Here is an 18537-nt window from a genome sequence, read left to right as displayed (position 1 = left end):
ATTAATCAGTGATCTCATCAATGGTGCCACCCCAACAAAGCACCAAGCCTCAACAACGGTAGGGGCGCATGGGTTTTTTTTTTATTTCTAAATTTGTAATTTGGCATATTTTTATCAAACATATGTGCATAATATATCAACGTGAGCCCTACAAGTTATGCCATATCAAATTTTCATTTTTCGTCAATATTAGATGGAAAATTGACAGTGTGCTAGTTTTGAAACAAAAAATACGACATTAGACTTAGCTTTTTCATAAAATTTTAAAGATGAACTAAAATTGACAAAAATTCCCAAACATTGGGTTAGATAGAGTAATTTACCCAAAAAATTCAGTTAAAAAATTACAATTTCTGAAATATTTTAAGCAACAAAGTCCCATTTTCATAAGCTGAAACTATGAAGAATGGGGAAATTACAAAAAAAAAATCAAAATTTTGCATTTGTGTCGATTTTTACATGACTTGTTTTTTGTATGAGAATTCACCAATTATCAAGATATTAATTCTAACATGGCATCATTTTTCTAATAATTTAAAAATTTCGCTAACGTAACTGCCATGTAGCTCGTGATGACTGACTAAGAGGATCCCAAAGATTTTTTCAATAAAAGATATTCTAAAAATTTGGAAAAAAAAACAAAAAGAGTGAGGAAAATTCCTAATCTTTAGAAAAGAAGAGGAAGGGAGGCTAGTGATTACAGCCTTGCCATAAGCCACCACCTTCCACATTGGGTCTTGTTAGCAGCCCTATAGGGGCAGCGATGGTTTTGGTCGTCAGCGGCCCCAATTGGGAGGATAATGGCCATTGTGAGGACCCTACCGCCAATTCTCTCCTCCTACTATTTAGTTTATTTTATAATTCAAGTAGTAGAAACATCATTGACAGTCACTTATCCCTAATTGGGGTCGTCGGTGACCATTGAGGTCACCGGTGACTCCAATTAGGGAGGGGGTGGCCTGATTGTTGATAAAGCCTCCATCATTGGCCATCTTCTCCTTTTCCCTTTCACCACAAATATATACACAAACATACACAAATCAATTCTTCTACCATTAAAACCCGACTAGGGTTTTTTTGTTTTGTTTTTAATTTTAAAAACTTTTGGGGTTGCCTCAATTAGCAAGCGCGAGTCACGTAACATTAGCAAATCTGTTAAAATTAATGTGAAAGAATGATGTCATGCTAAATAGACTAAATTAATAATTCGGTCCCTGAAAGATTTCTCTATACAACATTGTCCCTGAAAGATTTTCTTTGTATAATTTAGTCTCGTTGTTTGAAACGTTAGAACAAATTGATCCTTCCTTTCGTGTGTTTTGAGCATGTCCCTAATGGAAAAAGGATGACATGGCCCGTTAGCTGCTCATGTGGCACGTTAAATGCCATGCTGGCCATAAAATAGTCAAATAGCGTTGTTTTTAACTCTATTTACAATCTTTCAATAAAGAGAAAACTAGCAAAATAGTTATTGAAAGATTTTAAAACTAACAAATTACTACCTGAAAGAATTTTTCGAACAAATCGAACATTCAAAGATCAGAATCCATAACGTTTTGCTACCACTGTCAAAATTCCGTTAGTGCTGTTACGGAAAAATGACATGGACAATTATGTGGCATCTAGTGGACAAACGGCTCTGATTGACGGGGCACTTACTCTGGAGCGACATCGTTTGTTCTCATTCAAAAAACTACCGTTTATTATACAAAAAAAAAATGTTACCTTCCCAAAACGACGTTGTCCTCGCTCCACTCCCCTCCCCCAACCGAACGACGACGTCGTTCCTCTCCCCCGCCCCCACCGAATGACATCGTCATCATCATCCCTTCCCTCCCCCATTTGCAATCAAAATTAGGGCAAGAAATCAAAATTAGGGATTTCCCTCCTCTGTTCTTCACAACTGCAGGTTGGAGAGGCTCTAACAGGGCACTGTCATTTACTCACTTGTACTGAAATCGACAAGAGCAAATGACGGTCTGGTTTGTCTACTTTGAGGTTAGTCGACCTTCACTCGATTTGGCTTGATTAGAGCTCGCTTTCTGGTTGCTCAGTGTCTCTGTCCATCGGGTCATCTTTGCGGAGAGAGGCTTTGGTGATTTTGACCAGTTGGTGTTGGTCGACACCATGTTTGAGCAGTGACAAACATGGTGTCGACCAACACTAACTGGCAAGTGAGTAAACGACTGTGCCCTATCAGAGCCTCTCCAACTCGTAATCGTGAAGAATAGAGACAGGAAATCCCTAATTTTGATTTCTTGCCCTAATTTTGATTGCAGATGGGGGAGGGAAGGGATCATGGTGACGACGTTGTTCGATGGGGGCGGGGGAAAGGAAAGGAACGACGTCGTCGTTCGGTTGGGGGAGGGGAGTGGGGAGAGGACTGCATCGTTTTGGACAGGTAACCTTTTTCTCTTTTTTTTTCTTATTTATTTTTTATTTATTTATTTATATTTTTTTATAAACGGTCATTTTTTGAATGAGAACAAACGACGTCGCTCATAAGCAAGTGCCACGTTAATCGGAGTCATTTGTCCACTAGCTGCCACATAATCGTCTATGTCATTTTTCCGTAACGGCACTAATGGAATTTTGACGGTGATAACAAAACGTTATGGATTCTGATCTTTGAATGATCGTTTTGTCCAAAAAATTCTTTAAGGTAGTAATTTGTTAGTTTTAAAATCTTTCAATGACCATTTTGCTAGTTTTCTCTTCAAAAAAATTAAGAAAACTTTTTTTTTGGTGGAATTGGGGCGCGGGGCCCAACCAGCCCCTTATCTCCTCTCTCCTTGCTCTGGACAACCAGAAGAGAAAGATCAGGGCCTCTTTCCTGTCGACCTTGCCCAAAGGTAGGTCACCTGGAAGGGGCCCTCCATTCGGTTCACAGTAGAGAAAGATGGGATGGGGGGCAAATCGGAGGGCCCTCTCGGCGACCTCTCCCTCACCGTCGGAGCCATCTGGGGGCTCCGGTGACCTTGCCCAGGGGTAAGTCGCTCGGGAGTGCCCTAATCTACCCCCCATCCCCTCTCTACTGCCATAGAAAAAAAAAGATTTTTTTTATTTTATAAATTTGAAAAGAAATTTATTAAAGAAGACGGTAGGGAAAGGGATGAGGATCTTAGGTGGTCGAGCTTGTGGTGTTGGAGTCGTGGTCGAGTTCGGAGGTGATGCTGGCGGGGGCGTGGTGATGGTAGGTTGTCGTATGGGGATCTGCCGTAACAAGGCAAGAAGTTGAGTCTAGTCCATGTGCTTTGGCGCTTGGCCAACGAACAGACCTTGTCCTCAGTCTTCTCCCTCGCCGCCGCCATTAACGACTTGCCCCTCGCATAGAGACACCTACAGTAGTCCCCCCCCTCTCTCTCTAGAACTGGCCTCGCTTGCTCACTCCCTCTCCCCATCTCTCTTTAACATAGTCCTCCCTCTCTCTCTCTACAATGATGCTTTCTCTCTCCAAAAGTCAGTTTTCCATCGAAGTCCCAATTCAAAAAAAGAGTCTTTTTAAAATTTTGAAAATATTGTAATTAAGGTTAAAAATAACGTCGTTTTGGTCTTTTATGGCTAGCATGGCACTTAACATGCTTCATGAGCAGATAACAGGCCACATCATCTTTTTTCATTAGGGGCCTGTTCAAAACATGAATGGAAGGATCGATTTGTTCTAATGTTTCAAATGGCGGGACTAAATTGTACAGAGAAAATTTCTCAGGACAAACTTGTAGAGAGAAATCTTTCAAGGACCAAATTGTTAATTTAGTTATGCTAAAATTAATTTATTATTGGATAAGTTCCCATAGAAAAAATTCGTGCTAAACTTGTTATAAAATGCCAGTTTTAACTCTTTTATAATTGGGTAAATTATACTAGTGGTCCAAAAAGTTTTAATAATGCATCGTGTTGGTTTAAAAAGTTTTTTTTTTGCTACTTGATGGTACAAAATTCAAAAGTGTAACATGATAGTACAAACCGTCATCTCGCCATTGAAACCATCAAACGACACTGGCGTGGTCGAAACAGTAACCCATATCTCTCTCTCTCTCTCTTTCCCCTCTTCTTCTTCTTCTTCTTCTTCTTCTTCTTCTTCTTCTTCTTCTTCTCGTCCTGCTCCTCCCGCTCCTCCCTTCCCTCGCTCTATTCTCGAAGAAGAAGAAGAAGAAGAAGAAGAAGAAAGAGGAGAGAGAGAGATAGAGATGTTACTGTTTCGGCCACGTCAGAAAAGGACTTGACACGTTTGCGCCACGTCAGCATCGCTTGACGGTGTCAGTTGCGATTTGACGGTTTGTACTATCATGTTACACTTTTGAAACATTTTGTATCATCAAATAGCAAAAAAAAAACATTTTGGACCAACTTGATACATTAGTAAAACGTTTTGGTCCACCAATGTAATTAACCATTATTCGCGTTTAATTCATTGAAAGTTTATGCAATATAAGTTTACAGCTTTAATTTTTACACAAAAGAATCTATGGTTGTGTTTGGTTTTATAGTAGGATTTTAAAATCAGATTTTGATTTTGATTTTGAGTGGTATAAATGGGGCCCACCATTTGACTTTGTATGAGTTATGTTGTTTTGTTGTGGGAAAAAGTGATATAAATGGGACCCACTCTTTGACTTTGTATGAGTTATTTTATTTTGTAATGGGTAGAATTAAGTTAGAATTGTGATTCTAAAATAGAATCGCGAAACCAAACAGGCCATATATCTTTGACAGTAACACAAATGAAAAAGTAGTTTTATTAATCTTAACATATCGTATGTGTTTGGACAACGAAAAAATGGCAGAATATGGGATTAGGACAAGAATGGAACTAAAATCTCATGGATAATAGATATCCTATCCTAATATAATATTGTTTCGGAACTTTTCTAGGATCGTGTTGGGTGTTGGGAATATCGTACGACAATTGATAAGAGAAAATGTCTTATATATTGGAACTTATTTTAAGAGGTTCTAGGTTTTTGGTAATTTTCTAGTTCTTTTTAAGAAATTCTCGAAATAAAAGTGGAACTTATTTTGAAGAAGAGAAAAGTAGTCCGAGGACACTGCGAAAGAGTGGACGGTGCCTGCCCAAAGCCGACGGCCCCCAGCCTGGAGAGGTCTCTAGCGACACTTGGTGATCTTCACGTGGATTGCAAGTGATGTCATTATAAGATTACTTGAGCGGTAATGTAGCAATGTCAAATGGGGCAATCTATCTGTATATCGCCACCTTAAATACATGTTTTCATGCAAAACAAATTTTACTATACTTTGCAATTGCAATATGGTAATACCTTCGTACAGCAGCGTAGGATCTTTGAAATCTAATTTCAACTGTCCATTTTCTTAAGTTTTAATTAATTAGAGGCAGTTTACTCGTGTTACGTGCAAACATTATAACAGGAAAAGACCAAAAAAATCAAATAGGCACATGAACGACTTACATTAGTAGGACTACAAAATAATTGCAAAGAGAAAAAAAAAATTCCAACCTAAAGTTACTTGGCCGACGACGACATTATAAAATGCAGATAAGAAAAGATAATATAGGGAGAATAGACGGGGAAGTTAGAGAGTTAGGAGAAAGTTTCGTGGATAATCTTTATTAAGGAACTATCGCCGTAGTCTATACTTAATCTATATTATTTATCTAGGAGTGAGTTGTGTTTTGTAACTGTCACCCATGAAAATATTGAAAATAAATGTGATGAAATTACTCAATCGGCTGTTTAAAAAAGTAATCACCCAATTAGAAAACAACTGATTTTTGAATATTTTAGTCATTGTAGAAAAAAATTTCTCTCATATTTTCTATAATTTTCTTCTACTTCCCACAATTCTCTCATTCCATGTCTCTTTCACGTTAAAATTTTTGTCTCTCTCGTCTCTCTCATGACTTAAAACACCTGCAAAAATCACATTTATTTATTTATCCTAATTTTTTGTATTATTTGCAATGAATTAGTATATAAAAGTTTGTGTGTAGCGCGAATAGGGAAAAAATTTATGCAAACATCTCGCTTAGGTGTATATGATTTTCCATATGGAATTACTTTTGATTGTGTGAGTCATACGCTAGTTCTAATTTAATTGTTTTTATTGATTGAACTATATGCAGTATTGGTAATTTTAGGAAGTTAAAATGAGACGAATGGTGTTTCTTGATTTTATAATAGTGAAGATGATGAGGAAAAAAATCAAAATTTTTCTTACGTATTGAGATAGATAATATAAGACTAAATTAACAAATTGGTCCTTCCATCTAAGTGTTAAACAGGTTCCTGACAAAAAATGCTAACATGACCCATTATCCGCTAGTTTGGCACGTTAAATGCCGTGATGGTAATAACGAATACAAAAACGATGTCGTTTTAAAATTTGTTAATATCTTTTAAAAATAATTAAAAAGTAAAAAATAAAAAGAAAAGGGGAAGGAAACCCTACGATTTGGAAAGGGTAAGGAGAAGAAAAGGAGGGGAAGAAGAGACAAGAAGAAGAAGGGAGGAAGGGGCTGAGCTCAAGGGACAGGAAGATCTGTGGGTGATGCTGTCGTCGGAGGGTCAGGGAGAGAGTAGGCAACAAGAGAGTCGGGGATAGCTGGTGGGGGTCGATCTGTGGGTGAGGCCATTGTCGGAGCTCCGGCTAGTTTGAAGTGGAGGGGATCGAGCTGAGCCCGTTGTGGGAACTAAGAAAGAGCTGATCCTCGAGGTTGTGCCGACTGTGAGAGAAAAACAGAGACGAGCAGCGTGGGAGGCAGATCGCTAGCTCCGCTTCCCTTTCCCCTTCATCTTCCCTAAATTCTTCTCAATTTTTTTTAAGAACTTTTTTTTTTTGGGAGTGGCAAATCAATGTCCCTTCTCGGAGCGATCTAGGGGCTCTGGCGAACTTGGCCAAGGGGGGAGCGGGAGGGAGAGGTCGCCGGGAGGGGGGGCACACGACGGCCCCACTCCCCTCCCTCCCTCGCCCGGAGCGGTCTAGGGGCTCTGGTGACCTCGCCCCTCCCAGTGGTTTTTGGTTGGGGTGGGGGAGAAATGACGTTGTTTTGCATCTTTTATGGTCAGGATGGCAATTAACGTGCCACAATTAACAGGCCTCGCCATCTTTTTTCATCAGGGACTTACTTAAAACATGAACGGAAAGACCAATTTGTGCTAACGTTTTAAACGGCGGGACTAAATTATGCAGAGAAAATCTTTTAGGGATGAAGTTGTAGAGAGAGAAATCTTTCGGGGCCTAAATTGTTAATTTAGTCGATAATATATTGATTGATAGATATTTAATTTAAAAATATTAAGGAGAAAAATCTTGAGGAAAAGGGTTTTGAGCTCAGAGTCTCAGCTCCTAACTAGACCCCTCGAAACTTGAATCTCTGGCGCTGCCTCGGCGGTCCTGCCCCTTCCCGTCTCCGCTTTTCCTTTATCTGGCCCCTTCACCGCACCCTTTTGGATTGGGACTCTGAGCTGCAGCCTGAAGCTAAGAAGGAGGTCGGGTCAGGTCAGGTCAGGTCAGTCGTCTTCCTCACCAACACCTACTGTAACTATCATCTCTCACATACTTCAGTTCTTCCGTTGATGACTCTCTCCTTTCCGCTTGCTACTACTGTTCTCCCGTCATAATATGGAGCAAAGCCTGTTGCTTTGCTTGCCCAAAGCCTCTGCCTCGTCCCCCTTGGCTCCTCTCCCCACCTCTGTTGCACCCAAATCTCACTTCCTCGAAAACTCGAGCCTCTCCGTTAAAACCCACATCTTTTGCACCGACAAGACGCCATTTCTAGGGAACGGTTTGGTTTCCTACCCTCAGAAGTATCTGAACTTCACTCATCAAAAGAAGTCCCATGTTTCTTCTTATCCGATTAGAGCGGCGGTGAAGAGAAGGAAGGAGCTCCCTTTCGACAACGTAATCCAAAGAGACAAGAAGTTGAAGCTGGTCCTCACGATCAGAAAGATCCTAGTCGGTCAGCCTGACCGCACAATGTCTCTTCGCGAATTGGGTCGGTACCGGAGAGCCCTGGGCTTGACCAAGAAAAGGAGGGTGATTGCTTTACTGAAGAAATTCCCGGCTGTCTTTGAAATCATTGAGGAAGGGGTTTTCTCGCTCAAATTCAGGTTGACCCCCGAAGCTGAGAGGCTTTACTTGGAGGAGCTCAAGGCTAGGAATGAAATGGAGGATATTTTAGTCGTGAAGCTGAGGAAACTCCTGATGATGTCCTTGGAGAAAAGGATTTTGTTGGAGAAGATTGCTCATTTAAGGACAGATCTCGGGCTTCCTTTCGAATTCCGGGACACTATATGCCACCGGTACCCTCAGTACTTTAGGGTTGTGGCTACTGCTCGAGGCCCTGCCTTGGAACTCACGCACTGGGATCCCGAGCTCGCGGTCTCAGCTGCTGAACTTGCCGAAGAGCATAACAGGGCTAGGGAGCTGGAGGAGCAGAGTCTGATAATTGATCGACCTCTTAAGTTCAATCGGGTGAAGCTGCCCAAGGGTCTGAACTTGTCTAGGAGTGAGATGAGGAAGATTAGTAAGTTCAGGGACATACCTTACTTATCTCCCTATTCAGATTTTTCTGCATTGAGATCAGGCACTCCGGAGAAAGAAAAGCATGCCTGTGGGGTTGTTCATGAGATTCTGAGCCTTACTGTTGAGAAAAGAACTCTCGTGGATCACCTCACTCACTTTAGGGAGGAATTTCGGTTTTCTCAGCAAGTGAGAGGTATGCTGATAAGGCATCCTGATATGTTCTATGTATCTCTGAAAGGGGACAGGGACTCGGTTTTTCTGAGGGAAGCGTATCGCGATTCTCAACTGGTCGAGAAGGACAGGCTACTCGTCATCAAGGAGAAGCACCGGGCTCTCGTTTCCATTCCTCGATATCCTAAGAGGGGTGCTCCCAGGAGAGATGCTGATGAGGCTGAAGGAATCACCGAGCGAGATGATGGAAGTGGTCTGGAGGAGGATGGCGAGGGATGGTCAGATATTGAAGGCCTTGTGAGCGACAGTGGATTTGATGATAGCGATGATGGAGATGAAGATTATGATGATGATTGGAGCGACGAAGATGATGAGATACCTCCGGATTTTGGTGAAGATTCTAGAAGCTTGGAGATTGGGTTAAGTGGGCAAACTAATCAGAGAGATGGCCTGATAAAGGAAGGAGAAGAAGTTCGTGTTCCTGTTTTTCCCGATGGTCGGCCTAGAGAGCGCTGGTAGAATGCGTATACGGAACTTGATCTGAAGGTCACAGACAAATGATCTTCTTTTTATGCTCAACGACTAAGTGACCTGTATTTGCTGCTTTGCAGTCTTTTTGGGACGACTGTTGTAGGCTTGAATTTATACCCCTCGTCTTCTGACCGACTCTTTGTAAGGAGACCACTACCAAGTACAAGTTTTCATATATTTGATGATCCATGCCACACATCTTGAAAATATTTGTTTCTCAAGGGAGTACTGGCATATGAGAATTCCGATGAAAAGATCGAGCATTGTGATCTATTCTGAGTATGTACTGTTTTGAAAATTTTTGGTTATGCACATGGAAGGGTTGATTCTTGGTGATGGTTCTGGAGCATGAATGATGATTCCTTGCAGTTAACCATGAACACGACTCGTTAAAATTTCTACCTTCTCTTCCATTCATTGCTGTTTCGGCTTGTTTACTTATCGTTAAATGGGAAGAAATGAAGTCTGTTCAATTCTATGTTAGAGATATTAAAGGATTGTTTATCTGGTGAGTAGCTACTGTCTTCCATGTGCTTTCTGTTGCCATCTAGCTGACTTTCCTGATGTAAGCTTCCGCATGTCATGTATACTTTCTTCTAGAATCTTTTGAGAGAGAGACTGCCGGATACCGGCAAGAACAACAGAGACATGCTGGCCCAAAGCAAAGATTTGCCATTGTTATGTTGAATGGAACCCTTGCATGTCAACCTTCTTTTACTTTTATGAAAATATAGAGTAAAGTTCCGAAAGTTATTATCAGTGGATAATGCTAAAATATCTAGTCACCTAAGTTTCAAAGGTCCCTCTGAAAATTCTTATTTATATGAATGTGTCAAATATTAAATTTCCGGACATCATATACACTTGTTCTTCCCCCACATTAACAAGCGCATAAGGTGGCTATTTATTATGATGTGCCAAGATAGTGATCCTGAATTCTTAAACTCATGAAATAACAGCAGCAACAAACCTAAGATGCTTCAGTCTTCTGAGAGGAATTTGTTGAGCAAGCTGGGAGAGTTCTCTATTTGGAGCTCAATCAATCTGGGTTCTGCATAGAATTCCTACTAGACATGTACTACTCAAGAATGGTGTGCTTGCTCCTTTGCCCATGCTTTAAAGAGGACCATGTGTTTGAATTACAGACCTTATTTTTCATATGCATGATGCATCTATTGTATTTGAGTTCTTGGAATTTATGGTCAGCCCTATTGCTTTGAACAGAACAGGCTTGTTTGTTCTGTACTTGTGGCTTATGAATTTCTTGTCTCCGTGAAGACATCTCCTCCATATCCTTCCTCATTTAGATGAGCTCAGGAGCCTTTATTTAGTGGGTTTTCCTTTCTGTCCAATCCTTCAGTTTAGTGTGGAATGAGGGGTATAACAAAGTAGTAATGCCTTTTATGCAATGCCTTACCCCATTTCATGCACAGTCATCATGCATTAGAACAACAAAGTGGGAAAAGACAATTTTCTATGACCGCAAGATTTTGAAAGAGCTATGCAATAGTTGTTTATTCTCATATTTCCTTTTTCCTTTCCTAGTCACTCCTCATCATGTTTTGAGTTGGCTGTTTCGCAGAAGGGAGGGGTGAGAATGAGATGTGGCAAATTGTGCAGTTCAAGGACATAATATTCTGTTGAACAGTTCCAAGACACTTGGCTATGCCCATTGGGCAGGGCGGTGACATTCTTTTTTTCCTTACAATAAGAGAATAGAGCTGAGACGCGGCAAAGATTAGTAGCACTTGACTCTTCATTCGCAGGCATAGACCATGCAGTTCCAAGACGCAGAGCTGAGTGTTATAGACTATGCAGGCATAAGATTCTGCAAAATTTACTTCATGGGAATTTTCTTTTCTGTGTGTTGACCTTCCTTGAGGTTCTCCACTGAAAGCTTTAGGCAAGTTGATCAATGCTGAAAATTGATATGAAGGGAATTTTAGAATATGAACTAGATTGGCATGGATAGAGAGATTAGACCAATGTCAAAAGCTTGCAACTTGGGATTTGTTCCAGGTGGATTTGGAGATTAGGAATTCTTTTCTATCTTCGGAGGGTGGACTTAGATGGATATGGTATGGTTGAGATGCCCATTAGATGCTTTATCCTCTCTGGAGTTGGATTGACTTGTTAGTAGTTGTGGCATTTAAAGTCTAATCCTGACGCCCATTTGGGTAGAGAGGGTAGGGATCTGATTATGCCCAATCATCTTTAATGCCTCAGATGTGGAGCGTCCGAGCCCGCGCCCCCCCCCCCCCCCCCCCCCCCCCCCCCCCCCCCAAAAAAAAAAAACACACACACATACACACACAAATATATACATAAAGGCATCTCCTTTTGCCAAGAACACCTGCTCATAGCACGTGAACTAGACCTACTTAGACGATATGACGTTGACATGGGTCTTGACTTATACGATCACGACCCATCAAACAAGCACTCGTGCCCTCATACGGAGAAACTTCCTCTCCCTACTAAGACAAAAGATATAGATTCTTATTTGGATGCTATATAAAGGAAGTCGTCCTCCGTGCAAATTATGCTCAAGTTTCCTCAGTGCATGAGCATGCTATGGGGATTGGTTGTTCACTCCCCCTCAAGGGCTTCCAACTTGTAAGACCAAAGTGTTCAAACCAATAGAGTTTGAGAGACAGATGGCAGCGGGTTGGGAGTGCTTGAGGGGGTATGAACAACCAATGGATCACTCCTTGATGTACTCGAGAAAATAATTGTTTGCTTGAGTAGGTCGTGCTGACAAACAAGTCCAGTATGACATCAATCTCTGCATGCTACTCGAGTCGTATGCTATTCTTCTTCTTTTTTTTTTTTTAAGTTTTTCTGCAGACTGCTATTCCGACAATGATAATTGGCCTCCACCAGGATCTTAAAGAGTTCCAGCAAGTTACTGCATGATGCCGTTCTTTTATTGAAAGTTTGGGGTCTCGGTGTACAGGACCATATCATTCCTGATCTACATCTGACATTGAGCCATCTTTGGGCAGATGGAACCATGATTTCAATTATCTAACCTTATGAGGTTTGCCTGATGGCTATGGATCGAGAGCTGATGAGACTGTTGCCTTGATAGTTGTGTGTATTAGGAGCTGCAGCAGCAGCTCATACGATCTTCTTGTTTTGATCCTTGTTCCCCCATCTGAACTATAGCGTAGCTCATGCAGATTGTATGCGGTATCGACTGAAAGAAAAAAAGTACTGTTGTCAAAATGGCAGCATGAGCAACCCAGAAGCTCGAGAGTGCTGTGACAAGAATGTTTAGTTGCCATAGGGGCAATTTGTCAGAAGAACTAAGATGGTAATGTTTGCAAGAGTTGGAATGAACGGGACATATTGGTTCACTGCTACTGCAATTTTCTAGCTTTCTTCTGCAGAATGGAGCATTTTACGTTACTAAATGGAAGGATGGAGAGAGAGAGAGAGAGAGAGAGAGAGAGAGAGAGAGAGGGAGGGAGGGAGTCGGTTCAACATCGAAGATCAAACAGTCTGCCAGTAAACAGAGAATACTCCAAATGACTGCATCAACCCCATGACACGATCATAAGTCAAAGCCTCTGGCTAGCAGTAACTGTATATAAATATATATATATATATATATATATAGAGAGAGAGAGAGAGAGAGAGAGAGAGAGTGAAAAGGTTCTTTTGTTCTGTCTCTATCCCTCTATGTATTGGTCAAATGAAACTGGCTGTCTGACAGAACGAATATGAAAGTCATAACCAGTCTCTAGCAGAGCAGGTTGCAAAGTCATCATCAGAAATGATATCCCGTGAATTGTACTATAAAGGTGAGGACTATATGATAATATGGGACCGATGATCCCTATGTGACCATCGAGCATGAACAAGGTTTGTTGCCTTCGTGTTTTACTCCGTAATAATGACCAATAAGTGTAAGATAGAAAGTAACTCCAGTTAGTGGTGTTGGACAATATGTGTCCACGAAAATCTGAATCCAACAGCCTATCGAAAAAAAAAAAGAAGAAAGAAAGAAAAAAAAAAAAATGAATCCAACAGAGTTCAGTTGGATTGGACCCTGCAAATCTGCTGCATACAGTACCTTTATGGCGACAAAATCTCCTAATTTCAAACAGTTCCAAGAGCTGCCCACTTCACTTGGCAATGGCACACACTCTTGTCTGCATTACGTGTTCTTTTACTCCTCAACGCAAGGATGCTGAACAACTACATATAGCCCACAGCAGATCTTAATAAAGTAGCTTAGTTCGTGATGCAGCGGTAATTAATGTCCCCTTTTCTTTACCAAAAGCTAGCAACCAAAGCAACACAACAAATGCTGCAAAATGCCACAAACAATCAAAGATGGCCACACAGAAAAAAATCCGTTACCTAATAACCTAGAGGTCTCGAGTTCGATTCTTGTAGAAGGAACGACCCATGCCTCTCTATAAGGTCTTTTATTTCCTTGTACTAGACTCGTGGGCTTCTCTTGTATTCAAGGAAGAAAAAAAAAAAAAACAGATGGCTACACAATAATACTACTGGTAGTAGAAGAAGCTATAGCAGATTCCACAGAGAAGAGACCCAACTTCCATATATTCTTAACATTCTGTTATTTACAGATAACATCATCATTCACTCAGCAAACAAAACCCAGCCGTCAGTCTATTTTTTAAAGTGAAAGCTGGACCTTATGAATACGATGGCTTGGCTTGGCTCAACAAAGGGAATTTGCTTTGCTTGCTTATTTGGAAAAGAAAAATAATAATTAAAAGAAAAACTTAATTTACACTAAGCAAAGGTTAGGAAACTCAAGAGAGTTCTCAGAAGAATAAAAGAAGGTACATACATACAACTAACTCATCCACAGTGCAGTAGTTGCACACTCTGAGTGGCATGATAATCGAAACTTGCTGCTACTGGACCTTAACTCTCTATGACTTTTTACATCCCTATATGCGTCGCGTTGGGGCCGGGCTACTATCCCTAATAAGGCACCATACCTGGACACAAGACATCCACGGCCCACTTAGAACTGATGCCTGGGCTCAGTCTGATCAAGCACGGCCATCCTCTCTGACACCTCAGCCAATGATTTGAGGTTGCATCTAATCAAGGCTCTCACAAAGTAGCAGGTCTCATCTTTGGTGTTTCCTTCGGGCACGTCCACCACAAACGACTCGATCACAAGAGTCCCCGGTCTACCATCAATGAACTCAGGATGGACCGTCATGATTGAAGAATAGTTCTGCCAAAGTCCAAGGGGAAGAATTCAAACTTTTAATGGAATGAATTATCAGGCTCAAAAGCGGGCAATGAATTCTTAAAAAAAAAAGTAGCGAAACAAGATTTTTAACTACAGAATCATTCGCATGGACTTGGGAGCTTAATTGCTTATTAAACATGAGCGAGCCCCACAGAAGAGTCGAATAGAAAAAAATCAGCTCGATCAGAGGAGGGGGGGGAGAGGTGGTCTGGTCTGGTCTGGTCTGGTCTTACCCTGAGCCTGTGATCACCGCCGACGATCTTGATGCCGAGAATGTGTTCCTCGTCATTGAGAAGCTCCAACCTCTCGGTGCTAGTTGTGGCAGGAAGCCCAGACTTGACATTAACTTCTCTGACACTCCCAATTCCTAGGTCCCCTTTGACAACACACCGGCTGACAAACGGCTTGTACTTTTGGGGCTGATCAAATCGCCTCACGAGAGACCACACCTGAGAGACAGACAGACAGACAGACAGCATGATGATCGAAACATCATCATCCTCCACCTCCTCACCTCGTCAACCCTTCAATCAATTATCATATCATAACATAATAACAGAGGATTAAAAAGACAAGGTGCCAGTGCTAACTGAACTGCTAAGAAAGAAGACAAACAGACGGAAAGCTTTTTTTTTTTTTTTTTTCCAATCGCAATCCAGTCCAGGTTGATGATTTCATTTCAAGGGGCTTTTGAATCTAATGCAGGCACAGGCAGTTCCCATCCCATTCCATTGCAGCATAATAACATATAATATAAAGTAGTTATGCTGCTGCTAGTACTTGCTCTTTGCATGTGATCTTCCGACCAAGGAAAAATGAAATTGCATTGCATGCCTAAAAATAGAAAAACCAGAGAATGGAAAAAGGAGCTCAATTAATGAATCATCCGAACAAGGAAAGCACTAACAACAGGGAAGAAAGGAGAAGAGCCGGGATGGGATGGTCCTGAATTCAGATCAAGTAAAGAAGTCAGGTCAGGAGGGAAGGGGACTTACGAGGTGAACGGGAGCTCGGATGTGCTTGCAGAGGGAGGAGGAGCACTGGTTCTCCCCAGGGTGGTGTCTGTGGTGCCTCTCAATGTACTGAGCCTCCATTGGCCCGATCACATCGCCGTCGTCATTCATTATGGCTCTCGCAGCCAGTCGCAGAGGAACAACGACGAGGAGGATGAGGAGGAGTTCGGGGGACTGAATTGAAGTGATTCCCGGGGGGGGGGGGGGGGGGGGGGGGGGGGGGGGGGGTGTTTGTGTGTGTAGGATGACAGGGGAAGGAGAGAGAGAGAGAGAGAGAGAGATGGGAAAGCAAGGGGAGAGAAGGTGGGGTGTTGTTTTGGACGCTTTCGAGGCTTCTTCTTGTTGGTAATGGTAATGGTAATGGCATCTCTGTAGCTGCAACTGAGCTTTAATTAACAGCAGTGGCAGTGGATCATCACCGTCTCGATCATCATCATCTCAGTTGCTCCAATCCATCATCTTATTCCTATTCCTATGTCACGTTATTGTACGGTGCGGTTGGTTGGTGTTGCTATTGGATGAGCCACCTCCACCGACATAGCAAAAGTATTATTAATTGCACCTATTTAACTTAAAAGACCTTCTTCTTCTTCTTCATCTTCATCTTCTTCTTCTTCTTCTTCTTTTACATGCCATCCATCCATCCATCCGATCAAAAAGGGCAGCCGGAAATGAATGAATGGATGGATGAACAAGAAAGAAACTGCTCCGCGGGTCCCATCCCGTAACGAATGAAAATGTTTATCTTGTGAATTACTTTTTCTGATCATTTCTTTTAAATAAATAAATGCTCTATCTTTTATTATTATTATTATTATTATTATTATTTTTGTCTTTTCCTTCCGCTCACCGGCAAATGAGGCGATAAAGATGACCTGACCATCTTCCCTTTGATTTCATTTCGGGTTTCGATCAATTGGGTGGGGGAGAAGTCAAAGATAATGTTTATAATTAATTTTTAAGTATATATATATATATATATATATATATGGATCGGTCTCCTCTCCATTTGCTTGCAGAATTTGCGTTCATCGTAAACATATACATAAAACACAAAATCATCTTAGGAAAACATACAAATATTCATACGATATAATGTAATGTGATTCATCCAAAAAAAAAATACGATATAATGTGATTACTAGACGAAAAAAAAAAAAAACCGGCGCATACATTTCACAACACCCATATTGGACCGCTAACTTAAGCTTCCCTTAATTACCTCCTCATATAAATATTAGTATGTGTATGATTGTCAGGGGGATAAAATAAATTTATCGATTTCTTTTCTTTTGTAAAATAAAATATGGATTGTCGCCTGTCGCTAATTGACAATTATTATTGATCAAATAGAGTTACAGAGTTAGAGATTGCAACAAAATGAATAAATATGGGCCATCCTTTTACCAATGAGGATAAGATACTTCTTTTTTTTCTTTTTTAATTAAAAAATCGTCTCATTTAAAATACAAAATTTTCACCAGAGTCCAACAACCATGCCCTGAGGAGGAGGGCGACCAGTGGAGGAGCCTCTGCCCGATCTGCCCCCTTCCCAACTCCCTCCCTGGTTTTAACCGGAGAAGTAGAGAGGGAATCGGGGAGGGCGGGGCGTAGGAGGGGTCGATGGCATTTTTGGATCCCTTCGCCTGGATTTTCTCATTAAAAAAATGATGTTCAAGTCAATTAAAAAATAATATTTTTAAAATCATTAGATCCAAATCAATAGTCACGTCACATTTTTGTTTGAGGTGTTGACGAAAGTACGTAATTGGTAGACGAAATGAAAATATTTGGACAAATTGATAATAAAAATATACAAACGCCCAAAGTGACCATAAAAGGGTGACAAAGGTAGTGGATTTTTTAATTATTTATTTACGTAGGAAGAGGACCAATTGTTTCTTTTTTTTAAAAAAATATTTTCCTTCTTTTTTTTTGTCTTTATTCACAACCCCACCTCATTTTGTAATATAATGATAATCTTTGTTATAAATCGGAAAGTGGGTTGCTTTGTACTTAAAGACGAAGGCAAAGTTTGTTGAAGTCAGCAGTGGTGGGGCTGATGTTAGGATGACCATGACCACCTATGCCCAACCCAAGTTGATGCATGCATGCCTACATACTATATTTTTAAGGTCCTTTTTTTTTGCGATAATTCATGAGTTTTCTCAAAACTTCTGACTACACCTTACAGATAATTTTTCCCCTCCACACACCCACAAAAAAAAAAAAAGTGGTCTTTGGCGACTCCGATTGGAGGGGTGAGGGCGTAGCTGGCGGCAGCTAACAGCCCTCCAATCGATGTTGTCGGAGACTATATTTGGACGGTGGTGGTCACCAGCTGGGCCACCACCTCCCCTCCTCCTCTCTAGTGGGCATGACGGCCCTATAACTTTGTGTCCTTTTTATTATTTCAAAAATAATTTTTGTTTTTAAAAAGGATGAAACCTAATTATTTTCTTTAATAGTTAATGAAAGAACCGAATCTTACATAATGGAAGAAGGTTGAGGAAAAGATATCGCTTCAAAAAAAGGTTAAAATAAAAATGATAAAAATGCTACAAACTGAGGATACAAAGTGACTTTTTCTCTGTTGAAATTATCGACATGTCATCATATGTATCTATTTTGAGGATAAGAGCCAGCATAATTCATATAAAGTCTCGAGAAAAATATTACATTGGACAAAGGCATGGCTTATCTATCTATATATTAAATCAATAAGAGTCATTCTATCCAAAAAAAAAATTAATAAGAGTCATTAATACATGGTTAAACTAATAAAATTACTCACTCAGTCTCTCATTTTTCTACTCTTTCTTTCCCTTCTATTCTCTCCTTATTCTTTTGGATGTAACTTTTTCTCCTTCTCAAATAAATAAATACATTAATATCTTTTTTTGATCCACAAGCGTTGCTCTGATTACCCGAGTCATCCGAACTGGGCCACAACTAGATTTCCTAAATATAACACTCCCCAGTCCAACTAGATACCCAAACCGAAAGAAAACTAAGTCGTGGAGCCTAATTAAAACCCAACAATGCTCAGCTCGCAGCTAGGCTCGCAGGCCC

The 18537-nt window shown here is 40.8% G+C and overlaps 2 protein-coding genes across 2 annotated transcripts; one reads left to right on the top strand and one right to left on the bottom strand.

Moving 5' to 3' along the window:
* The first annotated feature begins 6456 nt into the window (after positions 1–6456).
* Positions 6457–9543, top strand: LOC116204494 (protein WHAT'S THIS FACTOR 1 homolog, chloroplastic). The gene has a single exon (XM_031536611.1). The coding sequence runs from the start codon at positions 7603–7605 to the stop codon at positions 9193–9195; it is 1593 nt and encodes a 530-aa protein (XP_031392471.1). The 5' UTR covers positions 6457–7602; the 3' UTR covers positions 9196–9543.
* Positions 9544–13893: 4350 nt separating this feature from the next.
* Positions 13894–16082, bottom strand: LOC116205791 (abscisic acid receptor PYL3). The gene is made up of 3 exons (XM_031538451.1): positions 15448–16082; positions 14686–14901; positions 13894–14434 (listed from the first exon to the last, which is right to left on the bottom strand). Exons 1-3 carry the CDS (start codon positions 15574–15576, stop codon positions 14216–14218), a joined length of 564 nt encoding a protein of 187 aa, XP_031394311.1. The 5' UTR covers positions 15577–16082; the 3' UTR covers positions 13894–14215.
* Between the last annotated feature and the right edge of the window lie 2455 nt (positions 16083–18537).

The sequence above is a fragment of the Punica granatum genome, chromosome 4 (genome assembly GCF_007655135.1).
Source record: "Punica granatum isolate Tunisia-2019 chromosome 4, ASM765513v2, whole genome shotgun sequence".
Taxonomy (NCBI): domain Eukaryota; kingdom Viridiplantae; phylum Streptophyta; class Magnoliopsida; order Myrtales; family Lythraceae; genus Punica; species Punica granatum.
Note: the sequence above shows the minus strand (reverse complement) of the source record. Positions and strands in the feature narration are given on the sequence as shown.

Excerpts from the sequence above, each read along its gene's own strand:
- LOC116204494 (XM_031536611.1), top strand. The coding sequence starts at position 7,603 with ATGGAGCAAAGCCTGTTGCTTTGCTTGCCCAAAGCCTCTGCCTCGTCC.
- LOC116205791 (XM_031538451.1), bottom strand. The coding sequence starts at position 15,576 with ATGAATGACGACGGCGATGTGATCGGGCCAATGGAGGCTCAGTACATT. Across the intron at positions 14,902-15,447 it reads TCCGAGCTCCCGTTCACCTC|GTGTGGTCTCTCGTGAGGCG; the intron begins GTAAGTCCCCTT and ends TCTGTCTCTCAG. Across the intron at positions 14,435-14,685 it reads GCGGTGATCACAGGCTCAGG|AACTATTCTTCAATCATGAC; the intron begins GTAAGACCAGAC and ends GGACTTTGGCAG.